The 26,124-nt window shown below is 31.3% G+C and overlaps 3 protein-coding genes across 7 annotated transcripts; 1 reads left to right on the top strand and 2 right to left on the bottom strand.

Annotated features, from left to right (window-relative positions):
- Positions 1 to 5,044: 5,044 nt before the first annotated feature.
- LOC129879921 (uncharacterized) lies at positions 5,045 to 7,777 on the bottom strand. The gene is made up of 2 exons (XM_055953667.1): positions 6,632 to 7,777; positions 5,045 to 6,187 (listed from the first exon to the last, which is right to left on the bottom strand). The coding sequence occupies exons 1-2, from the start codon at positions 7,732 to 7,734 to the stop codon at positions 5,341 to 5,343; spliced, it is 1,950 nt and encodes a 649-aa protein (XP_055809642.1). The 5' UTR covers positions 7,735 to 7,777; the 3' UTR covers positions 5,045 to 5,340.
- A 3,683-nt stretch (positions 7,778 to 11,460) lies between these two features.
- LOC129879920 (lipid phosphate phosphatase 2-like) lies at positions 11,461 to 15,076 on the bottom strand. Of its 2 annotated transcripts, none has more exons than XM_055953666.1 (9): positions 14,932 to 15,076; positions 14,709 to 14,809; positions 13,429 to 13,653; positions 13,234 to 13,321; positions 13,022 to 13,131; positions 12,866 to 12,953; positions 12,593 to 12,781; positions 12,448 to 12,507; positions 11,461 to 11,928 (listed from the first exon to the last, which is right to left on the bottom strand). In XM_055953666.1, the coding sequence occupies exons 2-9, from the start codon at positions 14,742 to 14,744 to the stop codon at positions 11,759 to 11,761; spliced, it is 966 nt and encodes a 321-aa protein (XP_055809641.1). In that variant the 5' UTR covers positions 14,745 to 14,809; positions 14,932 to 15,076; the 3' UTR covers positions 11,461 to 11,758. The 2 variants fall into 2 exon arrangements, with proteins under 2 accessions (XP_055809641.1, XP_055809640.1); XM_055953665.1 differs by having other exon boundaries at positions 12,863 to 12,953; positions 14,932 to 15,074.
- Positions 15,077 to 20,558: 5,482 nt separating this feature from the next.
- On the top strand, positions 20,559 to 25,750 carry LOC129879919 (lipid phosphate phosphatase 2-like). 4 transcript variants are annotated; one of them, XM_055953660.1, is made up of 9 exons: positions 20,559 to 20,731; positions 21,886 to 21,984; positions 23,119 to 23,343; positions 23,569 to 23,656; positions 23,821 to 23,930; positions 24,188 to 24,278; positions 24,427 to 24,615; positions 24,701 to 24,760; positions 25,410 to 25,750. In XM_055953660.1, exons 2-9 carry the CDS (start codon positions 21,949 to 21,951, stop codon positions 25,577 to 25,579), a joined length of 969 nt encoding a protein of 322 aa, XP_055809635.1. In that variant the 5' UTR covers positions 20,559 to 20,731; positions 21,886 to 21,948; the 3' UTR covers positions 25,580 to 25,750. The 4 variants fall into 4 exon arrangements, with proteins under 4 accessions (XP_055809635.1, XP_055809637.1, XP_055809639.1 ...); XM_055953662.1 differs by lacking the exon at positions 20,559 to 20,731 and adding an exon at positions 20,813 to 20,885; XM_055953664.1 differs by lacking the exon at positions 20,559 to 20,731 and adding an exon at positions 21,127 to 21,513.
- Positions 25,751 to 26,124: the final 374 nt, after the last annotated feature.

The following is a 26,124-nucleotide window of genomic DNA, read 5'->3' as shown; positions in this document are numbered from 1 at the left end:
TCAAATCAAACCACTAGTCGGGTTTTTTTTCGGTTTGGTTCGGTTTGTCGATTTGGTGCGGTTTATCGATTTGCCCTGTACAGCCCTAGTTAAGGTTAACAAAACGTGTAATCAATGATGGATTCAAAATTTTAAATTTTTTGTTGATTTGTATTCAAAAGTTTATCACATTTCGTTTATAAATATTTGAACGTGAACTCAATTGTTATTATTATATATGAACTTTTATTAATATAAATAACTTTAAATTCTGAATCCGTCTATGTCAAAAATTATTTGGTACCAATCTCATACAAAAGTTGCAAAAACCTCCTACTGTATACCATTTAAATAATATACACTTTTGATATAAGTAATTTTTATATCATTATACGATCATAATTACGTGTTAAAGCAGATAACTTATCTTACTTTTAAGATTATAAATCTCACATTTTTAAGAGTCTTATGCAGATTACTCACTCTTTTTTTTTTAAAAAAAGGAAAATTTAGGGATAAACGATCTACTACTTCAAGAGCACTCATTCTTGAGTTATTTTTTAATTACAAATATTAGCTTTATCATTTTGGTCCGCCAAAATGAAAGTTGAATAATAATATGTTGAATTTAATAGGAATAAAATGTAGAAATGTTAAATGTACAATTGATGTTGACTCAACATGTGTGTCTTTTTCAAGAAAAGGAAAGGTGGTGGACTAGAATTGTAGTAGCATATTTATGGCTAAACCAAGGGTGCTTCATTGTGTTTTTGTGTCTTATACAAATAACTCTATGGGTTGATACCGATACGAGTTGTGGTAGGATAGTTGAGATTTCTTCATTGTAAATTAAATGTTCGGTTTCAAGTAACTAGGAATACAAAAAGTCATGTTGGGAGCATCGCCGCCTCCAGAAATAAACTTTACAATGTACGAATTCGAATTTAGTCAGGCTACAATGTGAACACCGGATGAAAAAACAAGAAAAAACTCTATGGCCTAATACCAACACGGGTTATGGTGAGATGATAGTAATCTCGATCTTCACTATTCACCAAAGATCTTGGATTCGAGTCTTAGGAAATAGAAAAAATCATGTTGGGAGTATCGTCGCCTCCAGAAATGGACTTTAAATTTTGTAATGTGCGAGTTTTAATTTAGTCGAGTTCTAATGTGGATATCAGATGATACCAACATATATAATAATGGGATGGTTATGATCCCTTCACCCTTAATTAAATATCTTAAATTTGAGCTTCTTAGAATGAAAAAAATTATAATTAAAGTGTCATTCCCAGAAATAGACTATACAATATGCTATTTTAGTTTAGTCAAATATAAATATAAATATAGAATATTGAGTGAGAAAATTGTGTAGTGAGAAATCAAAAGAGAAAACTCTATGGGCTAAATAAGTCAGAGTTACCATTTGATGATTTGCAGTGGCCACAGTTGTGAACATTTAATACATATACATTCAATGTTGGACCATTTATACAGTCATGAATTTATTTTAACATAAAAATATAATTTTCAAAGAGGGGAGAAGTCTTAGCGGTTCATATTTTAAATAAAGATTGTCTCATAAAAAAATATTATTATTTTGTTTCGAAGATTTTAATGAAAAAAATTTATAATATAAAAAAGTAATATGTAAAGAACTAAGAAAATTCGGTATCAATCATTGTTTGGTTGATGAAATATAATATAAATTTTTTGTATAATGTATATATATATATATTAATACCCCTAACGTCAATCATTGCATTAATGATAAATCAATTATTTGTGTCATGTACGAAAAATCAAATACTATATTATGTTAGATAAAATTTTATATTGAGTTTAATTTTTTCAATACTTTTAAACAAATAAGTGAATAACCCTTAATAAATTATGATAATGATAAGCAAGAAAAGAATTTCAAATTGGCCTCAAAACTATAATATGAATATGAAAGAACAAATAAGAATAACAATGACCAAAAATTTAGCCATTTTGTCCTGTTAGGCATTCGTATAAATTTGAATTATTTTTTAATACAATTATATGATATTCAATTCACTAGTTTGATTAATTTAGATTTGTATTGAATAAAATCTATTAAAAAATAATTTTTTTATCAGATTTTTATTAATTTAATATCTTGAATTCAAATTTTTTTAATTAACAGTAGAATCGAAAATACATTTTTTTATTAGAGTTTCACCAAATTGACATTATCTTTATTTCTTTATTTATTTAAAAAAACATTTTATTACCTTTGTCATGAGTATTTAGAAATTGGAAAGGGTCAAAAAAGTATTCTTAAACTATGTAAAATTGAATAAAAATGTACTTAATTAATAGTTTGGTCCAAAAAATACCCTTATTATTACTATTTAAAAATCAAAATGACATATTGGATAAAAACAAAATTAGGTTTTAAAAAATTATTAAAAAGGGAAATTAAAACTTTGAAGCATGGATAATAAACTTGTAATATACTATATAGTTAATTTGACTCCTTGATCAATAATGGCTTGAGGAATAAATGTTCTCAATTAGTAATATGAACCTTTGGTTGAAGCAAAAAGATCAAGATGACTGCTGACCAAACTCAAAATTAGAACTTCACCTAACTATCTCATGTCCAAATTTATTTATTTTTTAATTTCTCGGTGTTCAGTACTTATATTAGAATTTGTATTATTGATCATGCCTAAGTTTGTTCTTTTCATGTACTTCATTTGTAAACTTATTTGACAGGAAAAGAAGTTCTAAAGAGAAACAAAAACTTATATTAATTTGTATTAAAATACTTTCAAATTTTAAAAAGTAAATAGAGTCGTATAAACTGAAACAAAAGAGCAATTTATAGTAAAGGATAGGAGGTGGATGTGTTGGAAGTGAATATATATATATATATATATGTATAATATTTAACTGTAAACAAAACTATTATTATTATTATATATTAATTTGATGTTATTACAAAACGTCATATATTTTAAATTTTAAATTTGCCTCATATAATTCAGGATAAAAGCATATTCACATCAAATGTTTTACATCAAAACACTTTAACTTACTATAGATAATTAATTTAGTGAGATGTTACTATATAATTATATATATATTCCTTCTGTTTCAGTTTATATGACTCATTTTTTTTAGTCAGTTTTTTTAAAATGTAACATTTCTATATATAATAACAATTTAATTTTAAAAATGTCTATCTTATCCTTAATAAAATAATTTATAGTCACACAAACATATATGACTTCTTCTACACCACAAAATTTTAAAAACCTATCCTTTTTTCTTTCTTTCTTGACTCGGTATCAAGTTAAATACATCACATAATTAGGACGAAAAGAATATTAATTAACCTGATTTATGAAAAGACGTATATGTAAACACATCAAATTTGTATTAATTTGATATAAACATCTAATGTGAATAAACTTTTACCGTTCAAGTTATAGTTGAGAACACATAGAAGATGAACCATAAATGACCAATAAGAGTTGTAGAGGAGTGGTAAGTATTCCTTCATCCTTAATCAAGAAGTTCGGGTTTGAATCCCTTTGGGTATGAAATCACATTTGTTAGAGAGCGCTCTACCTGTTAATGTAAATGAAATTTTCCAACGTGAATTCAAATTTAGTCGGATTTAATGTGAATATCGCAGGTGGAAAAAAAACCCATAAATTAAGATTCCCAAGAAGGTCAAATTTGTTATAATTGCAGTTTCAAAATGAGACATAAACATGTGCTGGCTATGACATGGCAAGGACTCAACAAACAAAACTACTTTGCCTAAAACTTCAACTAAAAATAAAAAAAAATTGCCAACTTTTGACACACAACATTGGGAAAGACATCCAAATCTTGCATAAAACTGATTGGCACTAAACAGACAATTATGTCATAAACCTTGTACCATTTTTAAGTATAATATAATCTTAATTAACTATGTTAATGAAGATTAAAGAAACCAAATGAAAAATAACATGAGAATCAGTGAACAAATATTATTTTTATGTGATTCATTTGGAGCAGGTTGTTTTGTTACACATGAGGAACTAATCAGCTTTCTTGAAATGCAACATTATTTTGATAATTGAAAAATTCACAAAGTTCGGAGCACAGTTCGAAACTCGATGTATAATAAACTCGTCCCTCTACTTTGCATTGCTTAAATATCAGGTTTTTGTCTGTGGCAATACTTGAATCTGTGACATGTACGTAATCTACATTGCGCTCTTACTGCTTGACTCAATAGCATTTTTACAATTAGAAAAAGACAAGAATGTGACCTCGTGATCAATGAATTAAATTGAGAATCATAAAGTCTTGAGTACTTAATCTCAACGGAGGCAAGAAAAATAGGTCTTTTCTTCCCGTTAGACTAAGTATTGGGGGATAGAGTTCTCCGGTGCCTGTGCTTTTGGGTGATAACAGATATCCATGAGGTTAGTCAAGGTGCGTGCAAGCTGGCCGTGACATCATGGTTATAAAAAAAATTGTGCAAGGCATCTTGGTTAAATAAAAGTTAATAAATAATGGCCCGTGTGATGATGCTTTGGTTTATTTCACATCTCAATCCCAAAGAAACAAGGGATTGATTTATTTAAAAACACTATTAGCATAAGCATATTATATTATCAAAAGAACTAACACCTTAGAACATGTAATTAAACAGAATAATGATACTAATTTGGTTCTTACTACCATAACATGAAAATCAGTGTACAGAATACAGTTGCTAAAAAACAGGAGGACTTTAACAGCCCCAGGATTCAAATACCACCTTTGTAAACAATAATAGACTGAAAATGATGCTGCAGAAATCACAAATCACGAGATAATACAGTCAGACCTATCTTAGGTCTATAAGAATATTTCTTTTTGTAACCGACTTTTCTTGTCATGTTATATTATATAAACTTAATAAGAACATTTCGCTATGGTAGCCAAAGAATATCCGGATGAAAACACTGTTATAGAGAGGTTTGACTGTATATTGTAGAATGAGTTATGTCGTCCTTCATGAACAAAGAAACAACAAGATTCAGAGGAGTGAAATCAAGAAATCCCTCAAATCACTACTTTATATTTGTTCTGAGAATCATACATAGAACTGAGGATGTACCATGAGTTTGAAATTTTACAGCAAGATCTTGTAGCATTATGCTTTCATGGGTAATAACAACATTACTTACAGAAGAAAAGAAAAGAAAGACCCCAACTTTCTTATTACGTATAACTTACACATTCGACAAACCAATAACAATAAGAATTCAAACATTTAACAGAAAATTCAAGACAAACCGAACCAACATTTCAAAATTGCTTCTTTATGATCAACTCACAATTTCATGCCTGCGAAGTTCTAATTTGCTGCTTCGAATTCTCCACGGGGAGCTGAGAGGAAGTTTCTGTGAAGCTAACTGCAGGGGCAGATGTCATGGTTTGATATTGCGCAGCCAATTGGGGAGCAAGAGGCTGACTATAGTACATCTTAGCATGTGCTGGATCAGCAAAATCATAAGCATAATTGGCGGTAGTGGCTGAAGTAGGACGGATCGACTGAGAAGGATAATGAATCTGAGAGTAGTTCATGTATTGTGGCTGATGTTGCCCTGGAGTGATCTGAACCAATTGTGGAGCCGCTGCAGCTAAAGTTCTGTATGTACCAGCAACCATTTCAGGATTGGATGACGGAGGATTTCTAGGTGGATTATAAGCTGCTGAGGGATTGACCATAGTAGGAGGTGTTTGGGAACAAGTGGGAGGGACTGTTTGAGCAGGCTCAGTATAATTTGTTTGTTGCAATGGCAAACTGTAACCTTGGCCAGGCCTAGCAGGAATGAAGTAAACGGGATACTGGTGCTCAAGATTCGGATGTTGCATATGTGTTTGGTGCTGTGAAGGGTACATAGGATAGTAGGACGTCACAGGCACATGCCCGGAAGGTGTACGTTGTATATACTGCCCAGCATGAACATATTGTTGGGGTTGGAGCATTTGAGGGTGCTGATCATATTGTACTGGCAATGCATATCCACCACCACCATCCTGAACCTGTTGTTTCACCTGAACCCTTCCGATCGAATCACTCATATTCAGATCAACTGAATTACCTGAAATCCTACCGCTCCCCGACTGGAAATGAACCCCTGGTTCTTGATAAAAGTAATGTCTTTGCCTACCACTACCCTCACTGCACCAAATTAAATCAAGATCTCAAAAACAGTCCAAAGCTATCCCGAAAAAGAATTAACGGAAGTACAAGAAACAAGAGATAATAAAAAATAGTAACAAAGCAGAAACTACAACAAAATAATACGATAATCTAGATCCAAGGAACAAAATATAGCAACAGAAATCGAAGGACAAGATACTACAAGAGCAATACTACTAATATGAAAAGACAACAAGACAACGCCCTACTTCATGCTAACCTTCTACACTAATAATTTGTATCCTCCACACCCTCCTATCTACCTCCGAGATAGGTAGAGACTACACTAGGTATGTTGTTGTCGTTGTAAACTTGCATAAAGTAAATACACCATTTCTCAGTCTCAGGCAATTGATATGTTTCGACAAACATATATATTATGATTCTTGCAAAAAGATCAGCTTTTTTTAAAAATTTTTTTACCTTGAAACTGAATCAGGGGAAGGCAAATCAGATGGAATAACAGGATTTGGCTGCAATTGCTGAGGCTGCTGCTGTTGCAGTGTCTGCTCAACCACCGGCACGCCGGAAACAACAGTCGCCGGCACTACGACAGTCGGAGCTGCCGGAGACGAAGCTAAACCCAAAAATCCTCCTTCCTCATTCTTCTGCTTAACCCCAACAGTCATCTGTGAAAATTGCTCCTCAATTCCACCTCCCTTTTGATTCTCCTCAACATGAACCCTTATCGGCGGCAAATTCGCCAACGACGGCATAGACGAACCCGACCCAAAAGACGACGTCGTTTCAACCATCGGAGAATCCGGCACTGATTGAACATCATGTATATTAACTTTCACATTATTCCCACGATTTTTCATATCTAATTGTGGTTCTACTTCTTTAAAATTCGCATTTCCTAAATCATCGTCTAAACCCAGAAGACAATTAACTGAAGAAGACTCAGAAAATACCTTTGTTGAAGCAGTAGAATTATTCGCCCCATTTAAAATATTAACAAACCAATCTTCAGATTTCACTGAACTATCTCTAATTAACCCACCAATTGAAGGATTCCATGAATCGATTTTACTTGGAAACAGAAATAAACGAAGACGACTAATCTTAGAAGATGAACTCATACGGTCGTATTCATCAATCATGTTTTCCAGGTCTTCATCGGAAGTAACGGAGATAAGTGAATCAAGGTCCTCGTTCTGAAGCTGATACTTTAAGCAAAATGGTTGGCCTCCGAGTAGTGTTTTGGAGAGTCGATCGGAGAGCTCAGTGAGTGAGGTGTTACGATTGGCGACGAAAATGCGGGTGTCACCGCCGACGTAACAGAGAGTTTTGTCGTGGGGACGAGGGAATATGTGTCCTCCATAGCTACACATTAACCGGAGTTTTCCACCGGTGCCGGTGACGGCGGCGGCTGTGTGTGACGGCGGGTGCTGATCGTCCCAGGAATCAGTGTGGTGGGATCCCGGTGAGGAATCTGCTGAGTCAGCATAATTGACGGTTCCCGACGGTGTCACGGCTGCTGTCGCCGCCGTGATTGGTCCGCCGGAAAACGGTTGAGTGTCCATATATATATATGAAAGAGACGAAAAAAAGGAAGAAGAAAAAAAAAAAGATAGTTTTGCCAAAGAAGGCTGTTTTTTTCCTTTATAGTTCTCACACAGCTGTTTTTAATAATTTTTTTATTTTTTTATTTTTAAAAAAAAATTAATTACTTCTACTTTTTAATATTTTAAAGAGATTAAAAAATATATTTCTATATTATTTTTAGTATGCTTAATACATGTTTTAATTAAGAACTTGAACATTTGTTCCTATTCTCGCACGTTACGTAAATAAATTAATTACTTAAAATATTCAGTATTGACTTTAATTTACACCTCAAAAATCTGGTAGAGTCTAATAATCTTATCCCTTATTGATGTGGTTTCTTTTTCTATTTATCAATACGTATTAGCTTTAGTAAGTTATAAAACTTAAAAACTTGCTCAATTATGACTGATATATATAATTAAAGTAGATAATGTGCTTAATATGATTAACTTAATTACTTAATAGATGCTTGAAAATGTGCATAATTTTTTAGTGTCTAAAAAAATACTTATCATTTTTCTTGTTAAGGCAGAATCCATAGGTCGTAAAAAAAAACATCAAAATGACACATCGGGATTCAACATAAGGTGTTTGAAATGAATAAACATTAGTTGAGGTATCTAAGCGAAAGTTAATATCAATTTTAAGTGTTCACCAATAAATTTCGCCTTAATTAAAATACTAGTATATTTTGCAACTTGCAAGTTTAGACTTGGGAGTTTACCTATATAAAAAGGTACTAATAATGTAAGTTATAGATATTAAATTGTGCAAAGATTTAATTTATTATTTAATTGTGATCGAATAAATGAGATTTCTTTATATATTTAAGATTTGAAAATGAAGAAATTCTCATATATCTTGATTTTTCCTTTAATGAACCACACACTACTTAAAATTGGACCATAATTCGTTTGACCAATCTTTCAAAATCAACTTATTTTGAAAATTATTATTTTGTCACACATATATTTAAAAAATTATTGGTCAAGCTCTCAATAAGTGTGTTGAATAAGCTATATTTTTCTTTTCAGCTTTTATTATTATTTAATAAAAATATCTTTTTTCTTAGAAAGGTCAAACTTGCTATTAATCAGCCAATAATATTCTGATACTAGAGAATTATAAGTGGAAAATGCATGAAATTTTAATTATTAATGTAGTTTAATAAATTATAATAAATTATCACTCTATTTCTAATAGATATCAAACTTGATAGGTAAAGTTATATTTTGAAAATTAATTTAACTTGGTTAATGTTAAAAAAAAAAAAGATTACACTATCGATGCCCGAAATATATGAAGTCCATTCATATGTCCCACCACCTTCAAATCCTGAATCTAATATTTCAATTTGGGTTTAAACTAAAACTCATATAGACTAATTCGATTCCACTTGCATTTATTCTCAATTTAGTAAAAGTTAATCAAGATTACGTGATAATATATCATTGATGGCATATACCCCCCTCAGTTCTTCATCATTACTATTTGAAGGATTAAAATAATTCTTTTTATGACTATGACTTTTTTAAAACATGAAAATATTGACTTAAAATAATTTATGTTTTTAGAAACAAACTCAATGTGGATATATATAAAAGGCTCTTTCTTAAATATGATAAATAAAATCCAGATTTCTGATACATAGGAATGATGCTGATACATTGCGATTTGATACATAAGGTTTTTACATGATACATCGCTAGTTGATACAAACCAAACACAAAATGTATAGCTGTGGAGCACAGATGACCATTTCTGTCACTATTGAATTCCAACTTAGAGCTCCTTTCCTTACAATCAAGTGGTCATATTTTTACAATATTTGACTCTTCTCAAGCATTTGTTTTCTCTTAAAATATTCGAGGAAAAACAGAAAAGATAGTAATAATTATATTTCAATCTCAAATAAATTGGAATCAATTATATGAAATCTCATTAATCATAAAAGAAAAATCAGAAAAATATATTATTGTCTTAAAAAAAATAAGCTAACTAACTTACCACTAAAATTATAGTTTCTTGTGTGTTTTAGCATCTCCAAAAATTGGATTACCTACATGCATGTCCAACAACTCCTTGGTAAGACCTATAGAAAATATAATTTATATACATTGACAATATTAAAAAATTTATACATTGTTAAGTGTAATTCGATCAATAATTTATTTAGCTTTTATGTTTTAAGAAGTTATCCATCCACTTTTTTTAACAAAAACATTTCATGTTGGAGGTTGGTATGAGGCCCATATAGATTGGAAGAATCCATTTGTTGTATTGGTCCCACTAAGAATAATAACCAACATTACCTAAGGTTGATCTCAACAACATGTTTTAGGCGTAATGGATGAGTTAGATTGAATTTGAATAGACTAAAACAGGAAAAACTATATGATATAGCAAACATGTGATATGTATTAGAGTGTCTAGCTATAGTTTATACATGGATATCTTAATTATAGTCACATTAAACAGATTTCTTTTTTGACTCTGATTCTCCCTTCTAAACTCTCTCTCTAATCCCTAATTTAAAGGGATTTTTTTTCCATCTTTGATAAATTGTATTTGTATAATTCATTTTTTAAAGTTCTATAGAAGCTTGTGTTTTCACCATTACATATTTCTTTGCAAATCTCCTTGTAGATCACGAATTTTTTGCACGATTTCAGCCTCTAAATCGTGATCCTATACAGTTGAATGAAGCTATAAATACAGTATTCCATATTGTAACAATAGGTGTATTCAATGTATGTATATACACTGTAACAGTAGAGATAATCACTGTATTGTATTCACTATAATAATAGTATATTCACTATATATGTATTCATTGTATTTGTTGTGATTTTCATCAATATGCTAACTGTATACATAATACATTCTTTGAATAATACTTAAATTAATGAGCTAACATATTTATCAATGAATTTCAGTAGCATCTATTTCTAAATATCTGTATCAATTATGACAAAGAATATTAGAGAAAATTGAACAATAAAGTATATTGCATCTCAATTTTTGTTAAATCGATAAGAATTTCAACAGGAGAAAGTGTTGAATGAGTAATTTTTAGATGGTAACTTGGTTAGTGGACGTGATTTAAGGACTTAACATTTTAAAAAGGGACTCTACCATGTTTAGTGCCTTAAAATTGAATATGTATACTAGTATACAATAAAAACAAACCTTAATACATTAAATACTACAAAATAGCTACTGAAGATATAGTTACGTAGGGTAATTAACATAATTATAGCTATTAAAATCTATTAACCCTTAAACTATAGTCATTCTTGTAAGTTTCTCATTGAAATATGTTAAGTTAATAAATGAGTCGGTCAATGCTAAAAATTACTTGAAAGTTGAAATAAGTTGGGCTAAATGAACTAAAAAATGGATCATAGTCGTCTATTCCGTTCAATTCTTACTAAATTGTAATTTATTTGTTTGTTCTTTTATAATTTTCTAACTACCTAGTAAATATTTTTCTCGTCATTATGATTATATATAACATATCAATGACAATTGACAAAGTTTTTCATTGGTCAATAACTACATATCAAACTTAATATTTTTGATGAACTGAATTGGGCGGATCAAATGAACTGAACTTATTAATGAGCGGATCATGGATTGATCCAAACTTGAACGGTTTGGACAGGTCATGTTTTTATGAGCAAATTTTGACACCGCTAACATAGTAGAGAGTAGAAATTCATAATTGATCATGTTGTTAAATAATATTCGATCTTCTAATCAAAGGGAGAACCAAATATACTTAGTTTACATAATGTGATTATTGACAGGAAATAACGTGCAACACACGTTCATATCGACTAGTTACTATTACTATGAGCATGTATCTCGAGGCCTCTTAGTAGCCTCGAGCTCCTTCACAATCAGGGGCGGAGCCACTATTTTAGCTATGGGTCTCTTAGTTGCTATTTGATATGTATGAATAATTTGTTCATACATAAGAGTACAATGTCTATGTCTTCACATTCTGCCATACTCCACATCCTCAGTAGAATTGGTAGTTGTACCAGATTGCTGATTTAGTTGTACCTCGGGACGTTCTACCTCTACTCCTCCGTTAGTAGGCTGGACGTGTTGTCTGCTACTACGGACCTCCTCCACTGCCCGGAAATATGCATATGGCCCCCATCCTGAGAACAGCGAAAAAAATGAACATATCAAGTTCATTTCAGAATTTTATCTACTATAACAGTAAAGTCACGTAAAGGAGATTTTCTGAAATGCCTTCTCCTAGATCATTAGCAACGAAAAGGAAAAGAACTCGTAGGAAATTAGAAGAAAACGCGATTGTGCTTCTGGACTTCTACTGATACAATATGTAGCCAAAAACAAAAGCCTATTAATCTGAAATGTATTGAAGCCTAAGGTACACTAATTGACTACGAGTGTAATAAGAACATCTGTTGACAAAAGGATCACTCTAAGATGATCGGAGCTTCCTTGTTTAAAGAAATGCGTTGAGAAAGAGCAGATGAACTATAGAACCTTTCAACGAGATAGTGCTTTTTCAACTCTCTCAAAATGGAATATATTCTAAACAAAAGCTAGATTAGTCGAACATTAACAAGATTTTTTTTGTAACGAGTGATTTTGTTGGTTGGTGACTTAACTTGGTATTAGTCTGGATACGACGAAATAATTCTAAGTACCTTCAGTATGGTATGGAGCTGGGAAGAACTGCAGATAACAGAACGTTGCAACCAAAAGACCTGAAATGTTAAAGACATGGAGTTAGTATTTATCAAATGAAACGCAGCCCTCGTTTACTTCAAATTGTAGAATTTCAAGATGAACCTATCAGTCCTCCGGCGAACACATCTTGCCAATGATGCCAGTAGTCATCCACACGTGAGATCCCAACAAGAGATGCCACTAGGAGAGGAAGAAGAACTATGCATAGTTTAGCCACATGCCCTCGTCGATCAAATGCTTTAATCTTCCCTGCTAAATACAACGATAGAAACCCGAGACCAGCAAATGAACCTGCAAAGAAGAACCCGAATTCTGTTACATCAAAACTCTCTCATCACACTAAAGAAAGAAAGGTTTCACAAGAACTCAGACCACTTGTATGCCCACTTGGGAAACTCTTATGTCCTTCCTTAATATCACTTTCTTTACCATGACATTTCACGTTTCCCCACCGATCATACTCCTAAAACGAGAACAACGAACTAATCAAGAAACATGTTTTCACTATCAGATAAACGTCAGGATACATACATCTTTACCATCAGGAAAGCAACGCCAGAAAAAGTCTGGTCGAGGACGTCCTACTCCATTCTTGATGGCTTCAGTTATTACAGCTGTAATTAGCATGGCATATAAGAGCCCTGCAATATTTGGACAAAGGCTTGACGCAATTAGTAAAGTTACTTCTACTCGATATTCCAATCCGTACTAAAGGGGGAAAATAACTCTGAAATGAAACTTACCTAAAATGCTGTGGTGCAGATCATAAATGTCCCTCTTCCGAACATAGATGAAAACGAAGATGATAATAGGCAATACAACTGCATATAGCTGTTCATGATTAGAGAAATCTGTTAAAAACACTAGAAACTCCGGGATTTCATAACAAAAATTTGAACTTATTGAAATTTGCAAGTGTAATCAGCATATATCCTTACAGGAATGGACCACCCTGGGACTGTATTATCTTTCATTGGATATTTCAGATCAGTCAACATATCCTTCCCAACAAACCGATGAAATGGACCGATGACATAAAGAACTATACATATAACAAGAAGCAGAAGCAATATAAGCCAGTCATGGATGTGAATTCTTGCAACTGATAAACCATGAGACTTAATAGTATGTCCACATCCGCGCTCAATCTCATTTGTATTTCCCTGTTCCACACGCGTAATCAGCAGAGATATTGGGAATATAGCAACAACAAACATCTACGCCTCAAAAACAAGCAACTTTGGGTTGGCTATATGAATTCTCGTTGTCCATATCAGTCCATTTAAGCTAATCTTAGTCTAGTTTTGTATAGGAGAAGAATTAAGTATAAAGTTAGTAATATTTTCAACTGGCAAATCAACAAAAATGAGAATGTGTAACATCAAATATCACCACACCAAAATGATCTTTAGCAGCAATTAATTAACGACAATAGCTTCATTGCCACTAAATATGTTTTTTTAGAGGCATTACTAGTGACGATTACACTTTATCACTGTTTGTAAATGTTGCTAAAACCTATAGCAACATTGGATCTAATGACAATTAACTAATATCAATAAGACTTTAGCACTCGTAAGGCTTTGTTAATATAGATATTTATTGCCGTTAAAAGTTATTTTTGTTGTATGTATGATGTTCAAAAGTTTTCATCATAAAATTTCGATTTTTTCTCCTAACCCCATACAAAATTTGAATTTATTTCATCATAAAATCCGCAGATTGTGCTAAACAACAACATATACTCATTGTAATCCCACCAGTGAGCTATGGGGATTGGGGAGCATAGAATGTACGCAGAATTTACCCCTACCTAGAGAGGTTGTTTTCAATAGACCTCGGTTCAAAAGAAAAGTTGTTGAAGTAGATTTGCAAGAAAATATGACAACAAGAGAACAACAGCAGCTAAACAAGACAATCAAAACAATTAAGTACCATACACCATATAAGTAAAGGACAATTGGAACAACAACATACATAGTGTAATATCACGAGGGGGTCTGGAGAGAGTATAGTCTACACAGACCTTACCACTACCTTAGAAAGTATACCTTAGAAAGTATAGAAGGGTTGTTTCCGATAGACCATCGACTAAATATAATTGCAAGAGAGTGAAAATAGAAAGAACAATTCATAAGCAGAACCAGAAATCAAAAACTAGATATATATAGTATCATGAAAAATAGGAAAAGATAAGACAGGAAAAAGGCCAACAAACCTGAAACAGAGTCCTGATCTTATCTTTCCAACCCATTTAAGCACTTTTGATACTTCAATTACAAAGAGCAGAATCCAAACTCACAAAGAATCTTGAAGGACCTAAATTAATTAAGGAAACAAGATTTTTCAGCCAAAATAAAATAAAATAATCTAGATATGATATCAAGACTGACTAGTAGCATCATAATAAGAACAAATTTGACTTTTAGAAAACAAATTACCTTATATATATATAGAGAGAGAGAGTATCTATATTGAAGCTCCATTAAAATTCTCATTCGAGTGTAGCAAGGCCTATTTCTAGGGCAACAATCCTTCCAAATAAGATTATTTTATTTGGAGGAATGTCGGATGTTAATCGCCCACCATAATAATCCAATTCCACAAAGATCAAATTATTTAATGTTTTGTCAAACATGTTAAATTACTTGGTCAAATGATGATGGCTTGGTTGTTTGGTTACGGGGAGCTTTAGTGTAATTGGTAAAATGGTTGATTTTAGCTAAGTAATTGATAAAAAAATTATAATTCGACCTTTCTTCGAATCTTGCGTATAACAATAGGTTATTAAACTGACTTTTTTTTTTATACATTATTTACCCTAAATATAAAAGATTATATAATCTTGTATACCAAAAACATTTGGCTATATAAGTGTAAAACTTAATGAAAATGATTGGATAAGAAAGTTGGGGACAGGTGACGTCTAAGCTTTTCTACTTATTGGAGAATAGAGACACATTGCTATTTTAATTTTTGGATTATATCTTTTTCTCACTTAATAATGACAAACAGAATTATGATTTTAATTTTATAAGCTCTGAATTTTAGAATAATAATCTCGTGTAGTAATAATTTGGTTTTTACTAAATTTAATAATTATATATATTTAATTTTTTAATATAAATATATTATTTAAGCAAAAAATTATTAAATTTAATTGAACCCGTATTAGGATTTCTACCTCCACACCTGTTAATAATTGATATTCCATCTTTAATCATCCATGTTGAGTCATTGCCATTTTTAATTAAAATAATAATAATAATCCATTTTTCAATCAATTGATAGCTAAAATGATGAAAATAATAATTGGTCGAGTAGCCTACTAAGGTCACCAACATATCCTCAATTACAACAAAGGAGAGATCTTAGACTATGTATTTAAGAGAGGACTTCTCTCGTTACAAAATTCTAAAAATACATAAATGAGAGAGACTCTCCCTTTACATAAAGCGACTCTCTATTCCTATTCAAATAAGCGATAATCTAACCAAGGCATAGCTAAAATGAAAAAGGAACAAGTATACATCTTAGGCATAAAATAATTCCACAGAAATAACATATGTAAAGAGCTCACAATGTTGTAGAATAAGAGTTCCAATGGATATACTCTACTCCACTGCAGTCCGTTTCCCATAAAAAAACAAAAAAAAAAACACAATAATTAAATAAATTGTAAGAAGAATTTGCTTATGATTATGTTACTTAAAAGTTTGACACATGTTTCCTCAAAAATAAATATAACATAAATCGAGGATTATGGTGGGACAAACATGATCCCTGTGAATACAGATTTGGATTTTAAAATTTATAAATTTCTACCGTAACCTAAAATTAATACTATAGTAATAAATAAGTTTATAATTAAATATTTATATGCAGTTAGTAAATCTATATATATAATAAAGTTAGATATAGATCAGGTGATATGACACATCTCTATGACCTTCATTTCTATTTATCTTTTTTCTCCTTTTTTTGAGTATTCATTAGTTTTTCTCCTCATTTTAGTGTAGTTATTATTTATAAAATTGTTGAATAATTAATATTTTGTTGTAAATATATTATATTAATGTTGATGTCCATAACTTCAAGGTGTAATTCGATCATTATGTGTAATAATACCCACACCTCCACTACCTCCTCATTTATTTTCTATATACACCCCTTGATCTTCCCTACATTCTTAAGGATTAATGTCACGTTTATTGTTATCTTTTTGTATGCATCTATGTAACAATATAAATAGAGGTCTTGAAGATTTTGTTATACACTTGAAGATTTGGGAAACACTTGAACATAGTTGGAAGAATAAAAAAACTTTCCTCTCTTGTCTCTCTTCATTTTTTTTGTAAACTGGTATTACTTATGATGCATTTCTCATAGTTATTGGATATTGTTAATATTTTTTACTTTTGGTTTAAAGTTTCAATATGTATTTATACTTTTGTAATAACTTTGAATAGTGATTGTTTTCTATGTTGAATTGAGACTATGATATACGTGTGTTTTTGTCGTACATTTATTATTTTTGTATAGAGAAAAATTTTATATGCTCTTGCTTTGCCTTTATTTTTTTTCTTAAATAATTTCTTTGTAATTTTTCATGGTTATAATTATTTTCTATCAACTCTTTTGAATTTATAAATTTTTCATCAAATAAGTGAGGTAAATTTATAATATATTAATCTCAAAATATTTTTTTCCTCAAAATTTTTAGTTGCTTTCCATTTTTTCATTCATAATACTTAATAATTTATTTTTTCAATAAAAAAAACCTAATCTTTTTCATTTGATTTTCAAAAAAAAAAAGGAAGGAAGAAACTTAATAATACGAAAAATATCAAAAGACGAATGCTTTCAGAGAGAGAAAAATATATCAAAACAGAAATAATGACAATTTCATCACCATCCATATCATCATCATCTTAAAACTTGACTTGTATTAGAAAGGCTATGCCAACACATTCCTATTAATAAGCCAAATATATGCATTGACAATTTTCAAATATTTTTAAGTTAATGCATAATCTTATATAGATAGGCATAGATAAGATGATATGATACTTCTCTATAAATTAAAATATCATTACACCCTCCGTTCACTCAACACTATAATTATGAAACAAATTGGTACTTAATATTTATAATAGAAGGTTTAATTCAATTTATTTTATTAATATGCCATAAAATTCTTCTACTAATTTGGATTAATAACTTATATACCGAGTTAATGAAGCATATATATCTTGCCCATTGCCTTTTCTAAAATTCCTCAAATAGATTGAACATATTATTTTCTTTATAGTAGTAAAAACTTCATAACTTGATCAAAAATTTTGAACACCGCTATATTTACACCTACTCACTAAATGAATATCCACATTTAACGAAACATCTTCATTTAATCTGTTTATGTCATAAATTCATAATATTAGACAAGTGAATATGAGTAAAAAACTAATGAAAATTTGTTGTGTTTATATTTTTTGGGGGGTGATACAATGAGGTGTATTTTTTGAGAAATTTTTGATATCATGTTTTCATTCAATTATTTCTTGAGTAGCAAAGGCTAAATAAACAGGTAATTTGGATGGACAAATATATAGACAAAGATTTGCCAACAAGTTATTTTTATACATATTATGTCATATTTACTTAAAATAAAACATTGATAATGTTTTTATGTAACTATTGGTTTAATATTTGAAAATTTAAAATTCGGAGAAGACTTTTGGTGGATGTTATGATTTCTTCTATTTGGATAACACGTTTGAAAGAAATATTTAAAATAAATTGATTCTAATAAAAGTATATTTTTTGATAATTTTAATATTCGAGTATTAGAAAAAAAAATAGATCATGAATTTGATGGGGGCATTTGTCCATATATAATTAGAAATCAAATATTTTTCACTTTACAAGAAATTTTTAAAATTGGTGTTGTGTTTGGTTATACTTTTTCACAAATGATAGAAAATAGCAATTTATTTGAAATTCTGAATATGGAGTAGTTGAAAAGTTTTTCAAATTCATATTTCAACTTCAAGTTTAATTTGAAATTTTCATGGTCAAAATTAATTTTCAAATAACGTAAAAATTATTTCAAAAAGAAGGTTAATTTATAATTTTTATGGACAAACGGGTGATATGGTTCTTTTACTCAGTGCGAAGCGCGAATAAATTCACTAGCTTTTTATATTTAGTGAATCTGTAACCGGCCCTCTAGATCCGCATTGACCCCCTCCACCCTTAATCACAAGTATTAGATTCTAAACTTAGAAATAAAACATTTATAAACGCAGCATGATTTTAATTTGTTGTCATCATATATTATCTAGAATTTTTAGAAAATTACTGCAGAAATTAATTAATTTATAATATCCCACCAATATTGTGCTAAATTTTAGCATGTGCTATGTTCACCTACTCCAATGGCTTAATTGATAGAGTCGACCCCCACCCCATACCAACAATAATTATAAAACTAATATAATTTTATAGACGGAGTTTGAAAAAGATAGAATATATATAGATATTATCAGTATCTTTTATAGGCAAGAGACTTTTATGAAAAGATTCACGATTCATATAACGTATATAATAAAATATACACGAGTATATATTAAGTTAAAGTCTTTTACTAATATCACAAATATAACTTTAGTGATTCCTACTTTTTTTTTACTTTCATAATTGTGGTGTTTGAGTTACCTTACACACTTTGATTAATTTAACACATTTCTATTTTTTACTATCAAATATATGTATGAGGTAAGTAATTCATATTATAATGAAATAAAAGAAAAAAGAAGAATTTATTTTACATCTATTATGTGAAAGTCTTTTGATACTGATATAAATATTTTTATTATAAATTTATTATTTCATATGATAGATAAAATAATTTGCAAATATTATTTCAAAATTCAAATATTTGACACAAAATCTTTAAACTTTTTGGCATTTTTTTTTTGGTAGACTAGTACAACAAAAAATATTTTCAAATACAATATTTTACAATATAGGAGTATTATTTTAAATAACTTTAAGACAACTAATTAAAAATCTAAACACATATTTTAAGGAAACAATTATTATACTTTAAAACGAAAATTCAACTACGTGATGACCTCGAGCAACAAAACTTAATTATGTTTCAAAATGCTCTACCTAACCTTTATTTTATTTTATTTTTTCTAGATTAGTCAAAGGAATTAAACAGAAAATGCCACAATATTTTTGTTGACAAAAGCAATTGTTCTAGAACTTATTTGAATTCAATTAGCCATAACATTTATATTTAAAGGATTTAACTCTCAATTATCGATCATTTAGAATTTCAAAATAAAATTAATAAGTTTTTTCTCATTTTATCATTCGTAGAAATTATTCTTGAAAACTATAAATACGTTAATTATGAGGTAATATAACACATAAATAAAGTAGATATTCAAGAAATATATTCTACGACGCAAAATCAGGAGAAACGAATCTAAATTTCTCTTAATTAATATTTTGAAATGCGTAGATGAAAAGCACCACATAATTTGAGATATATACTTAATAAACTCAAAAAAAAATACTAGAATTTATTGGAAAATGTGGAAATGAGCTGGACCAATTATTTATCATGTGTGGGTCCCACACGTATCGACAGTTATAGCCTGGAAACCCACAATAACCAACCAAGCCATCATCATCTTACCAAGTAATTTAACATGTTTGACAAAATCAAATAATTTAATAGTTATCGACGTGAATTGTAGTGAGATAATTTTTATCGATTCACAAAGTCTTGTGTCGAAATTTTTTTAAAAAAGAAAAAGAAAATCCTTTTAGAAAGGTGTGGACTCCAGAAATAGGTCTTACAAGACTTTAATTGAATTTTAATACGAATATTAATAAGGAGTGGAAAATCGAAAAAATGGTTTGATCATTGGGATCTCCTTCCATATTTTAAAAATTCAATTTTCAAAATAAAAAGGTTGTGCACTTTCCTTCTACCTCGGCACCATCTTACATATAGTTGTTGAACTTTTTTTTTTTTTTAACTCTTAATAAAAGCTGTCTTCTAAGAAGAATCCATTATTCAAAATTCTTTTCATACTTTTCTTTTTTCCTCTTTGCCTTGTGTAGTTATGGTCTGCCATTGCTAAAGATTGAATCTTTATCTTCTTTTGGGGGGACCCATTTGAACTGTTCTTTTGCTTCCCCACAAAATCTCTGCTAAAAAGGGTATCTTTCAGTGCCTAATATTTGATTTAACACCATTAATTTCTTTTTAAAAAGTCAAATTTGTTCTTATTATGATGCTATATTAGTCAGTCTTGATATCATGTCTAGAAGGGTTTGTTTTGGCTGAGAAATCTTGTTTCCTTTCTTAATTTTGGTGGGTTTTTTTGTTTCTGTTTATTTTGAAGTGTACTGTATTTTGTTCTCCATTTTCTTGCTGAAAAATTGAATCTTTACACAGAAACTTGATGAAGAATTGAATCTTTAATTAGTCAAAATTGTTCTTATGAGTTATGATGATAGTATTAGTCAATCTTGGTATCATTTCTAGAATGAGTATTTGCTGAGAAATATTGTCTCCTTTCTTGATTTGGGGGGGGGGGGGGGGGGGGTTGGAATTTAGGTCCCACGCTTCTATGTGATTTTAATATTTTGAATCCGGTGTCTGGTACCCACAATAGAGTCCGACTAATCCGGATTCACACTGCGTTAGCCTCATCTTTTGGAAGCGCTCCCTATCAAAGAATTGTATATACCCAAGGGTACTGTTCAATGTTTAATGTTTGATTTACCACCATTAATTTCTTTTTAAAAGTCTAAATTGTTCTTATGATGAGGCTACTAGTCAGTCTTGGTGTCATATCCAGAAGGATTTTTTTTTCCTAATAAATGGTGGGGTTCTGGGTGAGGTCTTTCGTAAACAACGTGTCGCTATCTCCACGAAGTAGGGATAAAGTCTACGTACACTCTATCCTCTCCGGATCCCTCCTGCAGGATTTCATTGGGTACGTTATTGTCGTCGTTGTTTCTATCTTGAAGTCTTTTATTTCATACTGTATATTTTTCTTAATTTTCATGTCTTTTATTTCATACTTTATATTTTTCTTAATTTTCATCTTTCTTGCCTTATGTTCTTCCATTGCTAAAGTTTGAAGCTTTCTCCTGTGGGGGACCCATTTGAATTATTCTTTTGTTTCCTTAGAAAATATCTGCTAAAAAGGGTACCTTTCAGTGCTTAATGTTTGATTTAACACCATTAATTTCTCTTAAGAAAACTGAAGTTGGCTGCAAAATTGAAGCTTTACGGCATAAACTTGAGGGAAACCATATAAAAATCTTGTCTTTTTTGTTAATTTTAGTGGGTTTTTGGATTTTAGGTCCCAAGATTCTCTGTGAGTTTGGATTCTGCTCTTGGTAATTGAAGTATCAGCAGTGCTTAAATGGGTTGGAAAGACAAGATTCGGACTGTGTTTCAGGTTTGTTGACATTTTTCCTGTCTTCTTTTCCCATTTTTCATGATATATATTTTTAGTTTTTGATTTCTGGTTCTGCTTATGAAATGCTGTTTCTTGCAATTGTCCTTTACTCATATGGTATATAACAACATACCCAGTGTAGTCCACAAGTGGGATCTGGAGAGGGTGGTGTATACACAGTCTTCCACAAGTGGGATCTGGAGAGAGTGGTGTATACACAGTCTTACCCCTTCTTTATGAAGGTAGAGAGATTGTTTCCCTGGGCTCAAGTAAAACAAATCAAAATAGTAAGAAAAAGGAAATACTGTAGTGAAGAAGCCATGTAAAAAATAATGGAGAAAAGAACAATAGCAACAACAAATAATACAATAACCAAAGCAAAGGAAACAACAGGTAATAATGAAAATGAAGAATAAGAAAATAGGAGAAGTAATAATATAATATGTCCTTTACTCATATGGTGTATGGTGCTTAATTCTTTTGACTGTCGTGTATAGCAGCAATCTGCGGATTTTATTTTGAAAAAATCCAAATTTTGTATGGAATGAGAAGAATTGTGGGGTTCTTGATCTTGATTCAATCAGTGCAATTTAGTGCTCCACTAAGATAATCCGAAATTATATTAACGAAACCTGTAGTGATGCAGATACTGTTTCTTTCGTTGGTATCTTTAACCATTTTTTCCTGCAGGATCATAGTTTCTCGAAATCTCAGCATGTTGTGGTCAAAGAGGTCTCGTTTTCTCCTGAAAACGTTTGAACACATCATATTTGATTAACAATTTTTTGTTACTCATTCCTGTTTCTGTTGATTTGCCAGTTGAAAGTACATTAAAAAATTATGTTTATTCTTAATTCTTCTCCGATACAAAACGGGACCAAGATTAGCTTAAATGGACTGATATGAACAGTGAGGATTCATAGCCGACCCTGACTTGCTTGTTTTTGAGGCATAAATGTTTGTTGTTGCTGTATTCCCATTTCTGAAGATTATGTCGTGTGATTCAAACGAAGTGCTTATTCATTCTGTTTTGCTAACTTCTAAATACTTTTGCTTTTTAGAATGTTTTATCAAATGAATACTAATTTGGTTTTGCAACAGTACATATTAATATTTCCATTTCAAATGAAACAGGGTAATAGAAATGAGATTGAGCTCGGATGTGGACATACTATTAAGTCTCATGGGTCATCAGTTGCAAGAATTCACATGCATGACTGGCTTATATTGCTACTGCTTGTAGTTATAGAGGTAGTCCTTTATATCATCGGTCCATTTCACCGGTATGTTGGAAAGGATATGATGACTGATCTGAAATATCCCATGAAAGATAATACGGTCCCAGTGTGGTCTGTTCCTGTGAGTATTCCTTTTCTTTTTTAGCATATAGAGTCGAGTATCAATGTAATCTACAGAAAGTTCAATTAATTGCTCTACTAGAACATTGTAGCTTCTATTCTACGATAGAATAGAGGTGTGGGTGGAGTGCTAATTACACTGTGCTTGCAAATTTCAAAAAGCTTAATTTTTTGTAATCAAATCCCAGAGTTTCTAGTGTTATTAACTGATTTCTCTAATGAACAGCTTTATGCAGTTGTATTACCTATTATCATCTTCGTTTTCATCTATCTTCGGAGGAGGGACGTTTATGATCTGCACCACAGCATTCTAGGTAATTTCCATTTCAGAGTTATTTTCCCCCAAGTACGGATTGGAATTGTAGAAGTGAATTTTGTCTCTGTACTTTGTTTTCATTGTTGTAGTAAAAGGAATGTTTTCCTTTTTGTTTTGCCCAGTAGCTTTACTAATTGCACTAAACTTGTCTGAAAATTGCAGGCCTCTTATTTGCTGTACTAATTACGGCTGTAATCACGGATGCCATCAAGAATGGAGTAGGTCGTCCCCGACCAGACTTTTTCTGGCGTTGCTTTCCTGATGGTAAAGATGTATGCATCTCACCCTCCCTAGTTTTCTTCCTCTAAACGAGGCAAAGTTTTACCGTTTTCCTTTCATTTCCTAGTTCCCAACAAAGAGTTAAGCATCTTTGTGCATTTATACTCAATAAGAGTATCCGTACGTTTATCTGATAGTGAAAGCGTTTTTCTTGATGATCATAACTGTAATACACTTACAAGCATATTGCTTAAATTGGTGCTCAACTCCATTGTAAGTCGATTCATTTATTTCGCTGTTCTCTTTTCAGGTGTATGATCAGTGGGGAGACGTGAAATGCCACGGTAAAGAAAGTGATATTAAGGAAGGACATAAGAGTTTCCCAAGCGGGCATACCTCATGTATGTAGCTCAACTTTCTCCATTTCCACTATCCAAGTACATTAAATCAGGATTTCCTGAGATTTTAATTAGTTGAAACCTTTAATGAAGATTGTTTATAGACTTCAAAAGGAGTTTGCTCCAACAAAATTTGGGTTCTTCTTTACAGGGTCATTTGCTGGTCTCGGATTTCTATCGTTGTATTTGGCAGGGAAGATTAAAGCATTTGATCGACGAGGGCATGTGGCAAAATTATGCATAGTTCTTCTTCCTCTCCTAATGGCATCTCTTGTTGGGGTTTCACGTGTGGATGACTACTGGCATCATTGGCAAGATGTGTTCACTGGAGGAATGATAGGTTCGTCTTGAAATTCTACATTTATCAGTAAACGAGGGCTGCGTTTCATATGATATATACTAACTCCATGTCTTTCACATTTCAGGCCTTTTCGTTGCTACATTCTGTTACCTGCAGTTCTTCCCAGCTCCATACCATACTGAAGGTAGAGGTCTTCACTAATCTCCTCTCGCTTTCATTATATTTTGTGTGTTAGTTCCTCGCGCTTAAACAAACCTTCCTCCAATTTTTTTGATTTCATTAGCTCCTTTTGTACTTTAGTCTATAGGAAACAACCTCTCTACCTCCCAAGGTAAGGGTAAGGTCTGTGTATACTCTAGCATTCTCAGACCCACTCGTGGGATTACACTCGGTATATATATTGTTGTTTTCTCCTTAGTACTTTAAAAAATAGAATTATTTTGTCATATCCAGACTAATACCAAGTTACGCCATTTCATGAATAAAATGTGACCAATTAACTAACCAACAAAACCACTCGTTACAAATAAAATCTTGTCAATGTTGACTCATCTGGCTTACGTTTGGCATAATTTTGAGAAATTTGGAAAAGCACCATCTCGTTGAAAGGTTCTATACATCTGCCCTTTCTCAGCAATCATCTTAGCATGATCCAATCATAAGGTTCTATATATTCCAATCGCGTTTTCTTCTAATTTCCTACGGATTCTCCTTTTCGTTGCTAATGATCTAGGAGAAGGCATTGCACAAAATCTCCTTTACGTGACTTTACTGTTATAATGCACAAAATTCTGAAATTAACCGGATATGTTCATTTTCTCCGCTGTTCTCAGGATGGGGACCCTATGCATATTTCCGGGCAGTGGAGGAGGTCCGTAGTAGCAGACAACACGTCCACCCTACTAACGGAGGATTAGAGTTAGAACGTCCCGAGGTACAACTGAATCAGCAATCCGGTACAACTATCAATCCTTTTGAGGATGTGGAGTATGGCAGAATGTGAGACATAAAGACACTGTACACTTATGCTTAATCTTTGTTGAAAGTGCTCAATTAGCTCAGTTTGATATTTTCTTGTGAATACTTAAGGCTGTTTTTGTTTTTATGTTAAAAGTATTTTAGCTTTAGGAACCCTATTTGATTGCTGAATTTGTTTAATCAGTGTTTTATTTTTTGTTGTGTGTAAATTGCTGCATAATTAGCTCAATTGGTTGGTGATTTTTGTCATTATTTTTCATTCTTGGAGCTAAAGATCATTTTGCTAGTTTGGAGAATTGACTCATCTCATCCCAATGTTTCAACTTAAGTTGCAGTCTTCACTTTGGATGCAGCATTCTTGTTGGATTCTCCAAAAATACATTACTTTCGGACAATCAACACATGTATAATGTGTGTTTATGAATTTTTACGATATAGCCTAGTAATTAATAAAGCTAAAAGAAAATCGTGAGATTTTACGTTAAAATACCAACAGAAGCAAAAATGTGAAATATAGTAGTAGGTGATTTCTTTTATCTGCCTAATATTTGATGGATAGAGTCTTGATAC

The sequence above is a fragment of the Solanum dulcamara genome, chromosome 2 (genome assembly GCF_947179165.1).
Source record: "Solanum dulcamara chromosome 2, daSolDulc1.2, whole genome shotgun sequence".
NCBI classification, from domain to species: Eukaryota; Viridiplantae; Streptophyta; class Magnoliopsida; order Solanales; family Solanaceae; genus Solanum; species Solanum dulcamara.
Note: the sequence above shows the minus strand (reverse complement) of the source record. Positions and strands in the feature narration are given on the sequence as shown.

Excerpts from the sequence above, each read along its gene's own strand:
- LOC129879921 (XM_055953667.1), bottom strand. The coding sequence starts at position 7,734 with ATGGACACTCAACCGTTTTCCGGCGGACCAATCACGGCGGCGACAGCA. Across the intron at positions 6,188-6,631 it reads TCCCCTGATTCAGTTTCAAG|TGAGGGTAGTGGTAGGCAAA; the intron begins GTAAAAAAATTT and ends AATTTGGTGCAG.
- LOC129879920 (XM_055953665.1), bottom strand. The coding sequence starts at position 14,744 with ATGGGTTGGAAAGATAAGATCAGGACTCTGTTTCAG. Across the intron at positions 13,132-13,233 it reads TCTGCACCACAGCATTTTAG|GGCTCTTATATGCCATGCTA; the intron begins GTAAGTTTCATT and ends CAAATATTGCAG. Across the intron at positions 12,954-13,021 it reads GCTTTCCTGATGGTAAAGAT|GAGTATGATCGGTGGGGAAA; the intron begins GTATGTATCCTG and ends TTCTCGTTTTAG.
- LOC129879919 (XM_055953660.1), top strand. The coding sequence starts at position 21,949 with ATGGGTTGGAAAGACAAGATTCGGACTGTGTTTCAG. Across the intron at positions 21,985-23,118 it reads AGATTCGGACTGTGTTTCAG|GGTAATAGAAATGAGATTGA; the intron begins GTTTGTTGACAT and ends CAAATGAAACAG. Across the intron at positions 24,761-25,409 it reads AGCTCCATACCATACTGAAG|GATGGGGACCCTATGCATAT; the intron begins GTAGAGGTCTTC and ends CGCTGTTCTCAG.